Source organism: Panthera pardus, unplaced genomic scaffold, assembly GCF_024362965.1.
Source record: "Panthera pardus isolate Hobbes unplaced genomic scaffold, ASM2436296v1 HiC_scaffold_27, whole genome shotgun sequence".
Lineage (NCBI taxonomy): Eukaryota > Metazoa > Chordata > Mammalia > Carnivora > Felidae > Panthera > Panthera pardus.
Window position 1 is genome coordinate 70,103,256 of NW_026526843.1, and position 14,427 is coordinate 70,117,682.

Sequence of the window (14,427 nt, forward strand, 5' to 3'; positions counted from 1 at the left end):
TCTAACATGCAGCCAGGACAGAGAAATGCTGAAACAGACAGTCTGTGACAGACTTTTTGTAAAATGGCTCCAGCTCCACCTGGCCTGTGAGCTGGCCTATGAAGGGAACAGCAGTGGCTCAAAGGGACTCCAGAAATGACCTCAAAGGAAGTTGGGTCTCTTGTCTGGCTCAGCCTGAGGAAGAAGACAAAGTCATGCTCTCCCCCTAGGGCAAAGCGAATGGGGGATACATTCACACTGCCACCTGGCATCTCCTTGCCTTAAGCCGGAATGTATCTAATCCACCAGGCCCCTGACAGGTCATTTCTAGTTTAAGCCAGTCAGGCTGCCTTCACAGCAGGCACAGAGGGCCTGAGCCCAGAGGGGAAGAATTCATAGGCCAGCCAAATGGGCACAGAGTCAGTTGGTGAGACCCTGGGGTCAACCTGACCTGCTCAGTGAGTACCACCTGGGCACCAGCACCAGCATGCTGGTGCAGTGAAAGATCTTTGACTTACAAATAGCAGCTAATGTGTGTTACTTTGTGCCAGGCCCTACATTGAGCACTTCACATGCATTATTGTAGTTCATCCTCTTAACAATCCTATGATGTAGATATTAGATATTATCATTCCCATTTTATAGATGAAGCAACTGATGCTCCCATGAGTTAAGTTCCTTGTTTGAGGTCACAATGCCAAGTGCTACCAAGCGCCAAGGCCCAGATTTGAATCCAAGCATAAATGCCTAGTGACCAACCTAGAATAATGCTGTGACTGAGACCAAGGTCACAGCCCCTTATCCATCACTCACTCTCTGTATGACATTGTCATTCACTGTCTGCTGACTCCCTGGACTTTACTGTCCCATCCACTGGGGAGGGATAAATGACTGACCTGGATGGTCTCTGAGGGTTTTTCCAGATGTGACAGGTGCAGATTCTATGAATCTCTGACAGAGCAAAGAAACCAACTATTGTCAGCCTCCATACTCTGGGAGTATGCTTTGCTCCCAAATAGGTTTGCTTGGGGATGCCCAAGACAGGGCTCAGAGCAACACTTGCTTCTTGCCTCAGGCCCTGGGAGATAGCAAAGCTACAAAGAGCTAATCTTTACATCTACTATTTAGTGCCAAGTGCTATTCTAAGCACTGTGCAAGCATTTATCCATTTAGCCTTTGTGACCACTCAGATCTAGGTACCAGCATCGTCACCCTCATTTTTTGGATGGGACAATAAATCCTAGGTAACCTGCCCAAGGCTACGAAACCATTAACTGGCACAGCCAGGATGCAAACTCTGGCTATTTGCCACAGGAGCCTGTGTTTTTAACCACTATACTCTTCTATGTAAGCACTTTCCATGAAGGATGAATGGATGGGCAAGAGGCGGGAAAGCCCTTTTTCTGTCACTTGGGGCCCCAAAGGTGAGTCAGACTTGGCTCTGGATGCCTGGATTTTTAGCCTGTCTTTGCCCAGTGTCTCCTGGAACAGAAGAAAGGGTCTGGGGACTTATGTGGGTGCAGAATTGGGAGGGGAGGATCCCAGGAAGGACAGAAACTGACAGTGAGGCTCAAGGCCACATAGGCTGGGCCAACAGGAGAGTTTGAATGTGGGCAAGTCTTGGAACTCTGATACCTAATCACCAGGAAGGCACTTGAGTGGGGTAACTCACCTCAGTGGCTGCCCAGCATGTTCATTCAGAGTGCCTGCCACTAGGGGTAGGACTAGACAAAGGAGCAGGGCCAAGCCTTCCCCTGGGAGTGACTATGGGAGAAGGAATAAGGGGCAAACCTACCCAATTCAGGTGGGTCCAGGCCAAAGGCCACCATCCAGCAGATTCGGGGCCTTTACAGTGAATTTAAGTAGACAGGAGCCCTGCCTGCCTTACCCATCCCCATCCTCTACCAACCTGCAGTAGAGGAGGCAGGCCAAGTTTGTAAGGGCTCCCCCTACCCAGACTTGACCCCCAGGCTAGGTCAGGAACCTCTGTCATATACCCTTTTAGCAGCTCACACCTCCTCTTCAGAGTATTAATGTCAACCATAATTACATCATTATTTGGGCAGTAGTCATTCAATGTCTGTCCTCCCACTAGATTAAAGCTCCATGAGAGCAGGGATGGTGTTTGTCTCCTCTACCACTGTGAACACAGTGAACACATCACTGTGCTTGGCATGTAGTAGATGTGCAAAAAATGTGTTGAAGGAAAGTTTGAGTGAATGCCTCCCAGCCCACTGGAATGCAAGTACTTAGTACCTACCTCTCCCATTTGAAGGAGACAGACCCCACATTGGGTCCTACAGTTGAATCGGAGAGGACAACCCACCTGTGCTCTCCCAGCACCCTTCAGGCCCCAAAGTCCGGGCCCCAGGACCCAACTCAGGAGCTCCGTGAATGCATACCTCATACCTCCTCCCTTCCTCCCTTGTCCTTCCCCTCTTCCTTTTATCTTTTTTTCTTGCTCTCTCCCATCTTCCAGAGGACAGGCTGATAGCCATCAGCAAGAGAAAAGGCATGTTGGAGGGCTACCCAGGCCACCCACCTATCCTAGATGGGACAGCCACTGTGTGTCTGGGGGGCCTGTCTCAGAAGGGGCAGAGCAGTTGGCCCCATGCCTTACCATAAGTCATTGGCAGGCAAATATTCCAGGGGGACTTGGGAGGCCAAAGGGGAGGAATCCTCATTACTGTTTCAAGAGTCATATTATGTAAGAGTTGGAGTGATATAGGTACATGTGCCTGATACCTTGTGAAGCAGAAAGGGAAAAAAGCATGAACAGTGATGCTCTATTTCATAATATGGGTGGTGATACCATAAAAGCTTATTTTATTACTGTCTCTTAAACCAGGTACACACATTGTATATGATCTTTTGGACATATATTTTATAATTTTATACATGTTAAGACAGTCTAGTATTGTTATTAAACACATAGATTCCAGAGGCACTGGGTGGCTCATTTGGTTAAGCGTCTGACTTCGTCTCAGGTCATGATCTCATGGCTCGTGGGTTCAAACTCCGCATCGGGCTCTGTGCTGACAGCTCAGAGCCTGGAGCCTGTTTCACATTGTCTCCCTCTATCTCTGCCCCTCCCCCACTCACACTCTGTGTGTGTGTCTCTCAAAAATAGATAAATATTAAAAAAAAATAAAAACACATAGATTCCAGAAGCCAAGACCAAGTGGGTACATTTTTCAACTCTGCCAATTACTAGATGCATGACCTTGGGTTGAATATTCAGCCTCCCTTTACCCCAATTTTCTCAGAAGGAAAATGGGGTTGATAATAGTACCTACCTCTAAGGATTGTTGGGAAGAATAATCCTGTTAATGCATGTGTCATGCAGAAGACAAGGCCTAGCATAGAGCAGGCCTACAGTGTTAGCTACTATTATTATCTGTGTTCCTAAGTATATTAAAGTGTGTGTGTAGGTATTGGTACAGCTACACAGGGCTCTAGAGTGAGGCATAGAAGAATGACAGCAGGGAATAAACCAAAATGTGAACAAGGATTCTATCTGGGTAGTGGGTGGTAGAAAATATATTTTTGTCTTCCTAGTATTTTTCTGTATCTCCCAAATTTTATAATAAGCTTGATTAACTTTTGCAAACAGAAAAAAATTTTTTCTCAACAATTTTAAATGTGTGTAGCAGCGCCATCAATGTTAACTCATCAAAACATAAAAGCAAAAACAAACACATTTAGAAGGGGTAATGAGAGCTGCTGCTGGGCCCCTAGTTCCCAGATATATCTGCTGAGGAGAGGCCCTCATGAAGCTCTTGTGAGGCCCTCCTCATTCAGGGCCTCATGAGGAAGCCCCTCTGCTCTGCCACTTCAACTTCCCCCTAGTCTGAGGACACCCCCACGATCTCTCTGCTCCCCTGTGGGCGCTCTAACATTCATACCACAGGGCCCTTGGCATCCTGGCACGGAGGCTGGTGGGGAAGGGCTGAGCTCTGGAGGGCCTCTGGAAGACCAAGCTGATTTTCATTCCTCCTTCCTTTCCTGTCAGGTGATAGGAGATATTAGTACCACTTCAGTGAAGCTTGAGCTGATTCTGAGCTGCTGCCTTTTAGCCTGTTTGGTGGAGGACTGCAGCAGCCCCAATTGTACCTAGAGTAGGAGATGAGGGTGGGGAGAGGGAAGCACATATGGGGGGGCACGTCTGAGCGGTCGCCCAGGCTGACTGCTGGGAGGTGACTGAGGAGACTGGCAGGAGAGAAAGCAGAGCCGGCTTTCTGCCCAGTTCATGAATTGAAGCTGGGGAAGCAAGGGAGACTGAAATCTGGGTTGGATTGGGGCCAGGGCCCCAGGACAGAAATAAGCTAGGCCACTGGGTTTTCAGATCAGTATTCTGCACTGCCTGCACGTCTGGGCCACTCACAAGCAAGGAACCATGTGGACTCTGCAGGGCAGGAAGATAAGACAGACAGAACCAGGGCTCCCCTGCACTGACCCTCTGTCCCCTCACTTGGCTTTATCTTTACAGTACTTACAAACCACTTGATGTGATGTGAGCTGTTTGTTTATTGGCTATTCTGCCTCAAGAAAGGATGCTCCTCAAAGGCAAAGAATTTGCCTCTTCTATTCATGGTAGCACCCGAGGCTCCAGAACAGTTTCTGGCACATGGTAGGCACTTGATAAATCTCTTTTGAATGGACAAGTAAATGACCACCCCCCAACCAGGGCTTGTGAGGGAAGTAAGGCAGAAAAGCACTAGATTACCCTCATTTTGGTTAATGAGAAAGTGGAGGCTTAGAGAGGTTCAAGGACTCAATGTGACACAGCCAGGAGATGGCAGATCTTAGGTTTAAACCCAGGACTCACAAACTTGAACGTTCTTTTTTCAATATTATGCTGCCTCTTCTAAAGGAATAAAATGGATTGACTGGCAGGTGCTGGCCAGGCACCCTATGAGCACACACCCCTATGGGCACACAGACTGTAAGGACAAAGTGCAATCCTTGAGACAGCCATGCTATGTGAGCCCTGGGGTGGGATTATGAGGTTCTTCCCACTGCTGGCAAGGCTTATTTAAGAACAGGTTTTGGTCACTTGGGGCCTCTACTGAGGAAGATCTGACCTAGACATTCTTACTGACCAAGCCTTGGCATTTCAGAGTATGAAGTGGGTAGAGTGCATGGGAATCATGTTTCTCCTTAGGCTGGGTGACCTGGCTGCATGGGGTCTCAGATGCCACCTAAGGGCCTAACTGTGGGCTGGGAGAGAGCAGAAAAGTATGGCCAGAGAATCACCGTCAGGCCCCTAAGTACCACTGGGACCTGTCTCCCTTGCATACCACCTCTGAGCAACCCACCCATCAGGTAGGGTCACCATACCAAGTTCTGCAGGACAGAGGGCATGAGGAGGGTGGAGGAGAGACCCTTTCTTTTTTCCATGCCACCAAGAATTCCCTGTTTCTGTAGGCAGTGAGTAGATGGGTTTTGTACTTCTCCTCTCATCCCACAACCCCCGGGTAGACATTCCAGCTGAGATAGAGAATTCTTTCTTGTGGGTCTGAAGCACCTGCTCTACCTCACCTTGTCAAGTATGGTCCCCAGGCCCTCAGAGCAGAGCCTGTCACTTTCTTTCCCCACCCCAGTAGAAAACCCATAGTTTTTTGGGAGTGTACTACTGTTAGGGCACAGTTTACAGGCAAACACACACACACACACGCACGCATACACACACACATGCATGTGCACACACACACATGCGTGCACACACCCTTTAGCCTGGAGCCTGAAAGCCCAATCTCCTACATCCCATGGGGCTTTGGAGTCCCATCACCCTTAACATCTGGCATAGGGCAGGGCTGGTGGCTGGTGGCTGAGTGGGCATTGCCTTTGCCTTGCAGGACTCAGATGAGACGATGCAGACCATAAGGGTTCCAAGGTTGCAGGGAGAAATGTAGGATCTGTGATGTCTGGGAAGGAGGCACCCTTACATTGGCCCTCGCCTGATCCAGGCCTGCAAAGCAGAGCTAGATCTTACCCTAACTAGCCCAATCAGGCAGAGCTTGGGTGGCTTTCCTTGGTGCTCTAGGCTCCTCTTCCTGCACTTAGGTAGGTGGCAGCCATGGAGTCTTTGAAATCTTGGTCAGCAGATTGGCTTCCTGTGATCCACCTGACTGGCAGGGAGGAGATAGGATTTGGGGCCCAAAGGACAGGTGGTGGCTGGAAGGAGGCAGCATGTCAGGATGGTGCAGCCATCAGCTGAGAATAAAGACAGAACAGAAATTAACATCTGTGGGAAAGCCGGGCTGTCCTGAGTGGGAGTGGCACCGAGCTGCAGGGTATCTTAAAAAGAATATTTTAAAAATGACCACACCAAACAAGACACCTCCTGGTGCTGACCCTAAGCAGTTGGAAAGGACTGGAACAGTACGGGAAATTGGGTCACAAGCTGTTTGGTCACTCTCATCGTGCAAAACAGGATTTGGAGTGGATCAGTTAAGAGATGACAATCTTGAAACTTACTGGCAATCAGATGGCTCCCAGCCTCATTTAGTAAACATCCAATTCAGAAGAAAAACAACAGTGAAGACATTATGTATTTATGCAGACTACAAATCTGATGAAAGCTATACTCCAAGCAAGATCTCGGTCAGAGTAGGAAATAATTTTCACAATCTTCAAGAAATTCGGCAACTTGAATTGGTGGAACCAAGTGGCTGGATTCACGTTCCCTTAACTGATAATCATAAGAAGCCCACTCGCACATTCATGATACAGATTGCTGTTCTAGCCAATCACCAAAATGGAAGAGACACCCACATGAGACAAATTAAAATATACACACCAGTGGAAGAGAGCTCCATTGGCAAATTTCCTAGATATACAACTATTGATTTCATGATGTATCGTTCAATAAGGTGACCTTAACACAGAACAAAAGTCATTAAACGTACCTTTGTTTTATCTTGTCAGTAAATATTATATCTGGAATCTTTATTGAAAAAACATCAGTTATTTTGCAATTTTGTATGCATTGGAGAGTATTTTATTGTAACTTTAACAAATAAATTTTGGGTCATACTATTTTTATTTTCTTTAACATATAATAAAGCTCACATATTTTACATTATTAAAAAAAAAAAAAGAGAATAAAGACAGAACAGAGGGTGAAGGAGTTGGGTATATGAATGAGTCCAGGAGGTGAGGGAGGAAGGGTGGCCAACTGTACCTAGAGAAGGCTATAGGTTTTTGGTGGGCCCCACAATGTCCTTGGACCACTTACCCTGTGGCTTCTCAACCTAGCTGGTGGACCAAGCATGCTGGGTCACCAAGACAGTATGGCAAACTGAGAGCCCTAGGAAAGAGGGGAAGGGCCAAAGTGGGGCTCTGGAGTTTTCTTTCCCAGCTAGTGACTAGCTCTGGTGCATGTTGGGATCCCAACAGTGTTTGGGGACAAAGCTTCTCTACTATTGTGCCAAATAGATTACAGGTCTGATGAGGTATTCACCCTTTCAGCTCTCAGAAAGGCCTAGTGAGGTCTGAGGTGACCCAATCTCCCCTTATCCCATTTTGCCATACAAATAGTATTTTTTCCCCCATGTGCCCAGAATGGAAAAGGCTGGGGAGGACAAGAAAAGGTAAGGGAGAGGGAGCAAGATTTTGGGAGGTGGGTTTGCTGTCCTGGCTTTCCAGCCTGGACAGAGCTGGGATGGCTCAGGCCTGGCCTCCGCATTGGGGCTCTCATTGCTACTTTCTCACCTCTCTCTGCCGTGTCTCTTTACCCTTCCCGGCCTCTGCCTTATACTGCTTTTCTTTGTGTCTCTGTCCCTATTTTCCTCACTCTTTGTCTCTGCTTTTGTCTTTATTTCTCTGTTTCTCTGCCTCTAGGACTATCCTTGGCCTCTCTCTCCATCTCTCACTGTCTCTCTGATTCTGTGTCTCCAGTTTCTCCCTGTCTGCCTTTCTGTATGTTTTTCTGCCTCTCTGTCTCTCTCTCCTTTTCTCTGCTTCCTGTTTTATTTCTGTCTCTCTCTGGGTCTGTCTTTCTGCCTCTTTTATATCCTCTCTTGCTCCAACTCTGTACATGTACAGCCTGCTTTGCTCTGTACCTGGGCCCAACTGGCAGGTGCTGGAAGCTGGGCAGCAACTCTCATTCTGCTTTTACTAGTTAAAATGGAAGCTCCAGTGGTAGGTCTCCTTGGCCCAGCAGGGTCAATCAGGCCTGCCCAGAGTCCCAGGACTAGGACGATGCCAGCCATCTCTATTTTAGGGCAGGAGAGAGGGCACCGAAACAAGGAGGCTCAATCCCCCATGGCACATCACCCCACAATTTCCCCTAAGGCTTCTCTGGGCTACCTCCTTCAGTCTGGCTCACTCCCATAAGCTGTCCAGGTTGTAGCCAGAGCCCCCACCTCATGGCCAAGCTTGTGTGGGACAAGAAAACAGTCAGAGTGACAAGGCCCAACTATCAGAGAAGTTCCCTGCTGTGGCCAAGACAGGACCCTTGAGCAGTGACACAAACCTTGTGTCTGAATTCTAGATCTCAGCTCTACTATGTGACCTTGAGCTAGCAAAGATGCCCATTTCAGGCACCCTAAGGCCTAACTTGGAGGATGGTTCTGAGTATTAAGGAAGATGATATTTGGGAAGGGACAAGCACTGTGCTTGGCACCAGGAGGAGCTGGATGAGTGGAACACTCTTCCCTCCTTCCTTCCTTCACCTTTACCCATTTCGGGTGATGATATTAGGATTAGCATGGGGACTTCTGGGTGTCCTTGGACAAATCAGCAAAGCTCTCTGAGTCTTGCCTTCACCCCAACTCTTCGAGGAGGGTCAGCAGGAAGTGGGTGGAGGCTACAGTGGCAGAAGTGGTGGTGGCAGGGCCAGGGACCAGGGCCCCACTGAGGTCAAGCTGGATGGTGGGTGGGGGGCAGTCCTGCCTTTGAGAACATATGGTCTTTCCCCCAAGAGGCTTTGAGTCATAGACAAACAGTTTTGTATCTCTGCCTCCTTCATCCCCCAGCCACAGACACACTTGGAATTTCCAAAGTCTGGTTTGTGCTATTTTTCATTACTGTGAGTTTCAGAAATGGTCCCTGCCAGAGACCGCTTGGGAAGGGCAATTTTTCTGTCACACACTTTGAAAGGGTTGGTACTGTTGGGTTCTCGGAAGATGCCTAGGCCTGTCTTACCCTTGCCCCCCACAACCTGACGAATGGGATTGAGAGGCCTGAAGAGAGGGAGTGACTGGTCAGGAAGCATGATGCAAGACATGACAGCTGGGCCTATAATCCAGGCCTCTTGACTCCCATAGTCTCCCTTGTTTACCCACTGGCTTATCCTCTCTCTATTCTCTCACCCCTCTATCTGGCACTGCTTTTCTCTCTCCATCTTTTGCTTGCAATGCTTTCTTTGTTCCCCAACAGGGGTCTGAGTAGTTGAGATTCCCAACTAATTGGAGCTTCCTTCGGCCTCCTTCTTGCCCCCTCAACTAGGCAGTGTCAGATCAGGCTGCTAGTCAGGCAGCCCCAGCCCCACATGGCTCTGGGGCCTTTCTGAAGAAAGGCATCATCAAACTCTCTTTCCATCTGCCTACCTGCCTTGCCAAGTGAACCCTAAGCCAGAACTAGAGCTGTCACTCCCTCTAGGGAAGGGTTGGGATTTGCAGATCCCCCTACTCAGGGAAATCCTGCCTGGATTAGAGATAGGAACTCATGCAGACAGGGCCTGCCTCCTGAGCATACACTCCCCAGCCTCTGCCCCAAGCCTGAGCAGGATGGAGGGTGGACAGACTGGGGAGCTGCTCTCAGAAGTCCTGCAATAGCTCCAAGTGGCAGGTTCAGTGAGTGGGACAAAAGTCCATCTGTCTCCTACTAAGAAGCCAGGTGGGAGCTCCTGCCTAGAGTCACACAGGTGGCATCTATAGCACATGGCCAGAGATTCTGATGTCAGCTTGACACAGATACCTTACACCAGAGAGGATGGGCAAGGGTCTGCCATCAAGCATCCAGAGGGAGAGCCCTGCAGGGGAGCAATGGGCAAAGCATAAGCCTTGTCATAGACAGATCTCAGTTTAAATGCAAGTTGGGATGTCCTTGTTGGGTGACCTTGGCCAAGTTATTTAACCTCTCTAAGCCTTGGTTTCCCCATATTTAAAAGCTTGTCCTCTTGCTGTTCAAGATTCCAGAAGGGCAGTGCCTACTGAGCACACACAATCTGAAGATGTTTGGGGGAAAGATTGACTATAGAGGCTGGTGCACGATGAGGTGGTGAACAAGAGATAAAGCAGCAAAGGATTTGGGATTAGCTGATCAGTAAATTAGTGTAAATTAGCAGTGGGATGTGGTGGCCTGGAGGGCCCCTGCATTAACCGATGGCTGGGGTCCAGGAAAGTAAAGGCATCCCTCTTGCTCTTCTCATCTCTCTCACTGGAGGTGGAGTGGGTGAGCCACAGCCAAAGAGACAGCTGTTTGGAGGAGAAAGAGCAGCCTACTAGGGAGACCAACTCTTTGGCCCTCTGAGGCCCCCAGCATCATCACTAGCCTATACTGTGTCCTAGTACAAATTAGCAAAAAGTGCCTCCTTTGGGTGTCTGTGGCCCTGAACCAGGGCGCATGGCTTGGTGAGTGCAGCATGGGTTGGATCAGCTCTCATGGGCCCCCTATGGCTGAGTGCCTTCATGGCCATCCTAAAGTCCCCACCATTATCTGACTCAGCCTTTATTCAACAAATGCTTATTGAGCTCCTACTATGTGCCTACTTAAGCACTGTTATACATAATGAGGAGGGGCCCCAGGAACTGGGGATATTCACTCTGGAGAAGAGAGTCTTACAGCACATTTACAGAGTTCTCTGACCAAAGGTTGTCTGGACTTTTGCTCAAAACCAAGCTTCAATTCAATGGACATTTACTGAGTGCCCACAAAAAGCCTGCCCCCAGGTTACCACTAACTGGCTATGTGGCCTGGCATGAGTCACTTTCCCTCTCTTGGTCTCAGTTTTCCCCAACTGCAAATGAAGGCACCAGGCTAGATGAGCTGTAAGGACATGTCTGACTTCCTGCAGGACATCCTGCCGGGTGACTAGGGGAAGGGGAAGCAGACATTTACCATGGGGCCCAGGGCTGCTATACAAGGGGTTCAAGCCATAGGAAGAATCTGGACCAGAAAATCTTGGAGGTCCTTTCCAACCTAAGGCTCAACCGGCTTCCCACCTTTCTTCTCATCTCTCAACAGTCTTGCTCTGGCCACACTAGTCTCGCCTGCCCTGCATCTGTCATGGCTTCTCCAGTCCCCATTCCTTTGCTCAGGCTGTGCACTTGGCCTGGAATGCCATCTCTTATTTCTGCCTAAGTGAAATGCCCCTTACCATGCATGTTGCAGAGATGTCCTAAGCATAAGAGGGACGGAGGCATCAGCAGACCCTGCTGGGGTTTGGACTTCATGTCCTCTACCTCCCTTTCAGCCTAAAGTGTCTCAAGGAAGGGGCTAAAGCTGTCCGGCATATTTCAAGGGCTGAGCTATACTGGCCCCAGGTGCGTGGCTCTTGGCTCAGGGGATCTTTCAGCTGCCATCACACAGGGCTTTTCTCCCTTTTGTCCTTTGGAGCATTTTGGAGTATGTGCTCTGAAACCATATTGAACTATATTCACAGCCCAGACCTGCCCATTTCCTAACTATTCAACACTGGCTCTCTCAAGTTCCTTTTTAGAACCTGTTTCACACTCTGTAAAATAGGGATACTTAGTCCATCTCTTCCTCCTTGAAGGGAAGAGACAAGAAAGCAGAGAGATCGTGCCTGTAAAAGTTGCCTGATAAAGTGTAGAGGGCTGGCTCCCACTGGTCTACCAGCACCCTGCTGAGCGAGGCCCTGGCACCTCGCATTGCCTGTGTTCTCGAAGCCACTCCTGATTCACAAAGCCAAAGGCTTCATACTTTCCTTTGAAAGTTTTTCTAGTGATTTTCTACCCAGAATTTCTCTGCATGTCCCTCTTGTCTAATCCTGCCTTTTTGTTCTCTCTTTAGGCCCTTTGTGCTGCCACCTATATGCCATGGACCCATCAGCTCTGTGGAGGGAGCACCAGCTGAACCTTCACATACACTCATATGTGGATTACTCTACCAAGCAAGACTCACCCCAGCCAAATGTGGGGCTCCCAGACAAAGCCTGGAGTGGGTGTTGGAGGGAGCCACCACCATCTCCCCAAGGTCTCAGTGCACCCAGGGAGTGAGTGGGACCCTTGCCAGGGCTCTCCTAATTCGGCCTTCACCAGCAGGCTGCTCTTCTTGTGAGGGATGGCACATGGATTAAGAACATAGAATTAGTCTGGGAGGCCTGGGTTCTACTTCCAGCTCTGTGACTTTCTATCTGATAGAACTTAGGCATGTATCCTGGCTTCTCTGATCCTCATTTTGCCCATATGCAAAACAGGGGGTGATGTTCATACTACTCCTTATGGGACTTAGTGAAGATTCAAACAGAGCATGCATAATTACTACCTGCCATAAAGCAAGTGCTCGATTAATAGTAACTGCCTCTTTAAAAAGTCATTTTCTGAAATACTGGGCATATTGTGGACAGTAAATATTCATTGAATTGAGGCTTGATTCTTTTATTTTTTATTTAGAAAATATTTAATGTTTATTTTTGAGAGGGGGGGGAGAGAGAGGGAGTATGGGGGAGGGGCAGAGAGAGAGGAAGACACAGAATCCAAAGCAGGCTCCAGGCTCCATGCTGTCAGCACAGAGCTGAATGCACATCTCCAACCCATGAACCATGAGATCATGACCTGAGCCAAGGTCAGATGCTTAACTGCCTGAGCCACCCCAGCACCCAAGTGATGCTTGATTCTGATCAAAAGTCAAGATACAGCCTTTGGTGAGAAGACTTTATAGATACTGTGTGGAACCCCAAGGTTTGCTTTCTCTGCCCATCTCATGGCAGCCTGCCTACCTTCCCACTATCACCTGCCTCCTCACTGGAGGTCCTCTGAAAGGCCCTTGTGTATGAGGTAAAAAGAGCAATCTCTGCTCAGGGCTAGGTCCCTGCCATGCTCATGGCATTGATGATGTTGAATGCAAGCTGGGAGAGCAGGAGCCCTGGGCCAGTAAGTGGGGTCCAAGAGCTTAGGCCCAGATTGACCTAAGGCAAAGGGTAAGGCTCTATCATGAGAATGACTTGGGCTCAGGTCCCAGAGATGCCATTTACTGGCTGGGTGACCACAGGCTCCTCTCCAGTCTGTGAAATGGGGTAATGGTGCCTGCCTTGCTCTTCTCACAGGGTGAGAGTAAGAACGAAATGAGATAGCAAAATTGTGTGGAAACACTGGAGGGTAGAACCCATGTGTCTTGGGCAATTCAAATTGGAGCCCTGAACACCTTTTATAGAAGGCAGCAGGGTGAAAAGAACACAGACCTGGCTTAAATCCCAGCTCTGTATTTTTGTGGCTGTGTGGCCTTGGGCAAACCACTAAGCCTCTCTGAGTCTCTGTATCCTCATTTGTAGAATGAGGATAATAATATAATACCTACCCCATTGCTGTGAGGATGCAGTGGGGTGATGCAAAAAGCACAGAGAGCCTGTGGGAGATGGCAGGGCCCACTTAAGAAGATGTCAGGAAGTCCCAGAGGCAAAACTGAGAGGTAGCAAGGAGGGTGCAAAAAGTGAGCAATTTTCTCCAGTCTCCAAATACTTCCTGAGTCCCCTTTACCCTGCCATGTCCTGAGCCTGGTTCTTAGGATGCCTGGAGCATAGTCCCTGCCCTCCAAGACCTGTCCCTAGGGTGAGCTGGATCAGCCTTGAATGGATATTGTGACCTGGCAGCCAGGCCTATGCCTTTTTCCCTGGGGTCTCAGTCTAGCCTTTCACACTGTGGGTCCATGCTGAAGTCTGCTCTAACACAGCTCCAGGAGAAAATTCTCCTTTGTTAGTCACCTGCAACCCCCATTATGGTTCCTCCCTCCCTGGCTGGAAGCCAGAATTTCATTTGGAACAAACGGAATGAGAGTGCCCAGAGCAGAGTAGGCTGTAGAGTCCATTGTCTCTGTTGTAGGGCTCAGGGTCCAGTGGTGATGGAGACAAGTCCCCTGTCCTCATGGAGATCATGTGCCCTAGGAGAGACAAAAGAGAATCTCAGATGGTAACACATGCTATTAAGGAGATAAATGCAAGAAAAAAAAAACATGATAAGTTTAGGTGGGGGGCAATTTTCAGTAATGTGTTAAGGGATTCTTCCCATTTGACACTTGGAGAGGCAGAGGAATAGACTGGCCCAAGGTCACCCAGCACATGCTGGCAGAACTGGGGCAGAACCCAGAGGCCTACAGTCCCAGGCCCCTTCCTTGCACCAAGCTGTCTCCAGGGCTTCCTCACACTCTCTCCTTCATCTCACCCTACTTTCCATGTACGAAATACCTCCCCAGAGTTCCATTGCCCCTTTGCCCTTTCCTCTCTTGGGCAGCACAGGCTGCTGGGATGACCTCAGCTCTGGC

The 14,427-nt window shown here is 48.9% G+C and overlaps 1 protein-coding gene across 1 annotated transcript; it reads left to right on the forward strand.

The window, feature by feature from the left end:
* Positions 1-6,222: 6,222 nt before the first annotated feature.
* On the forward strand, positions 6,223-7,018 carry LOC109254585 (anaphase-promoting complex subunit 10-like). The gene has a single exon (XM_053892069.1). The coding sequence runs from the start codon at positions 6,301-6,303 to the stop codon at positions 6,856-6,858; it is 558 nt and encodes a 185-aa protein (XP_053748044.1). The 5' UTR covers positions 6,223-6,300; the 3' UTR covers positions 6,859-7,018.
* The last annotated feature ends 7,409 nt before the right edge of the window (positions 7,019-14,427 follow it).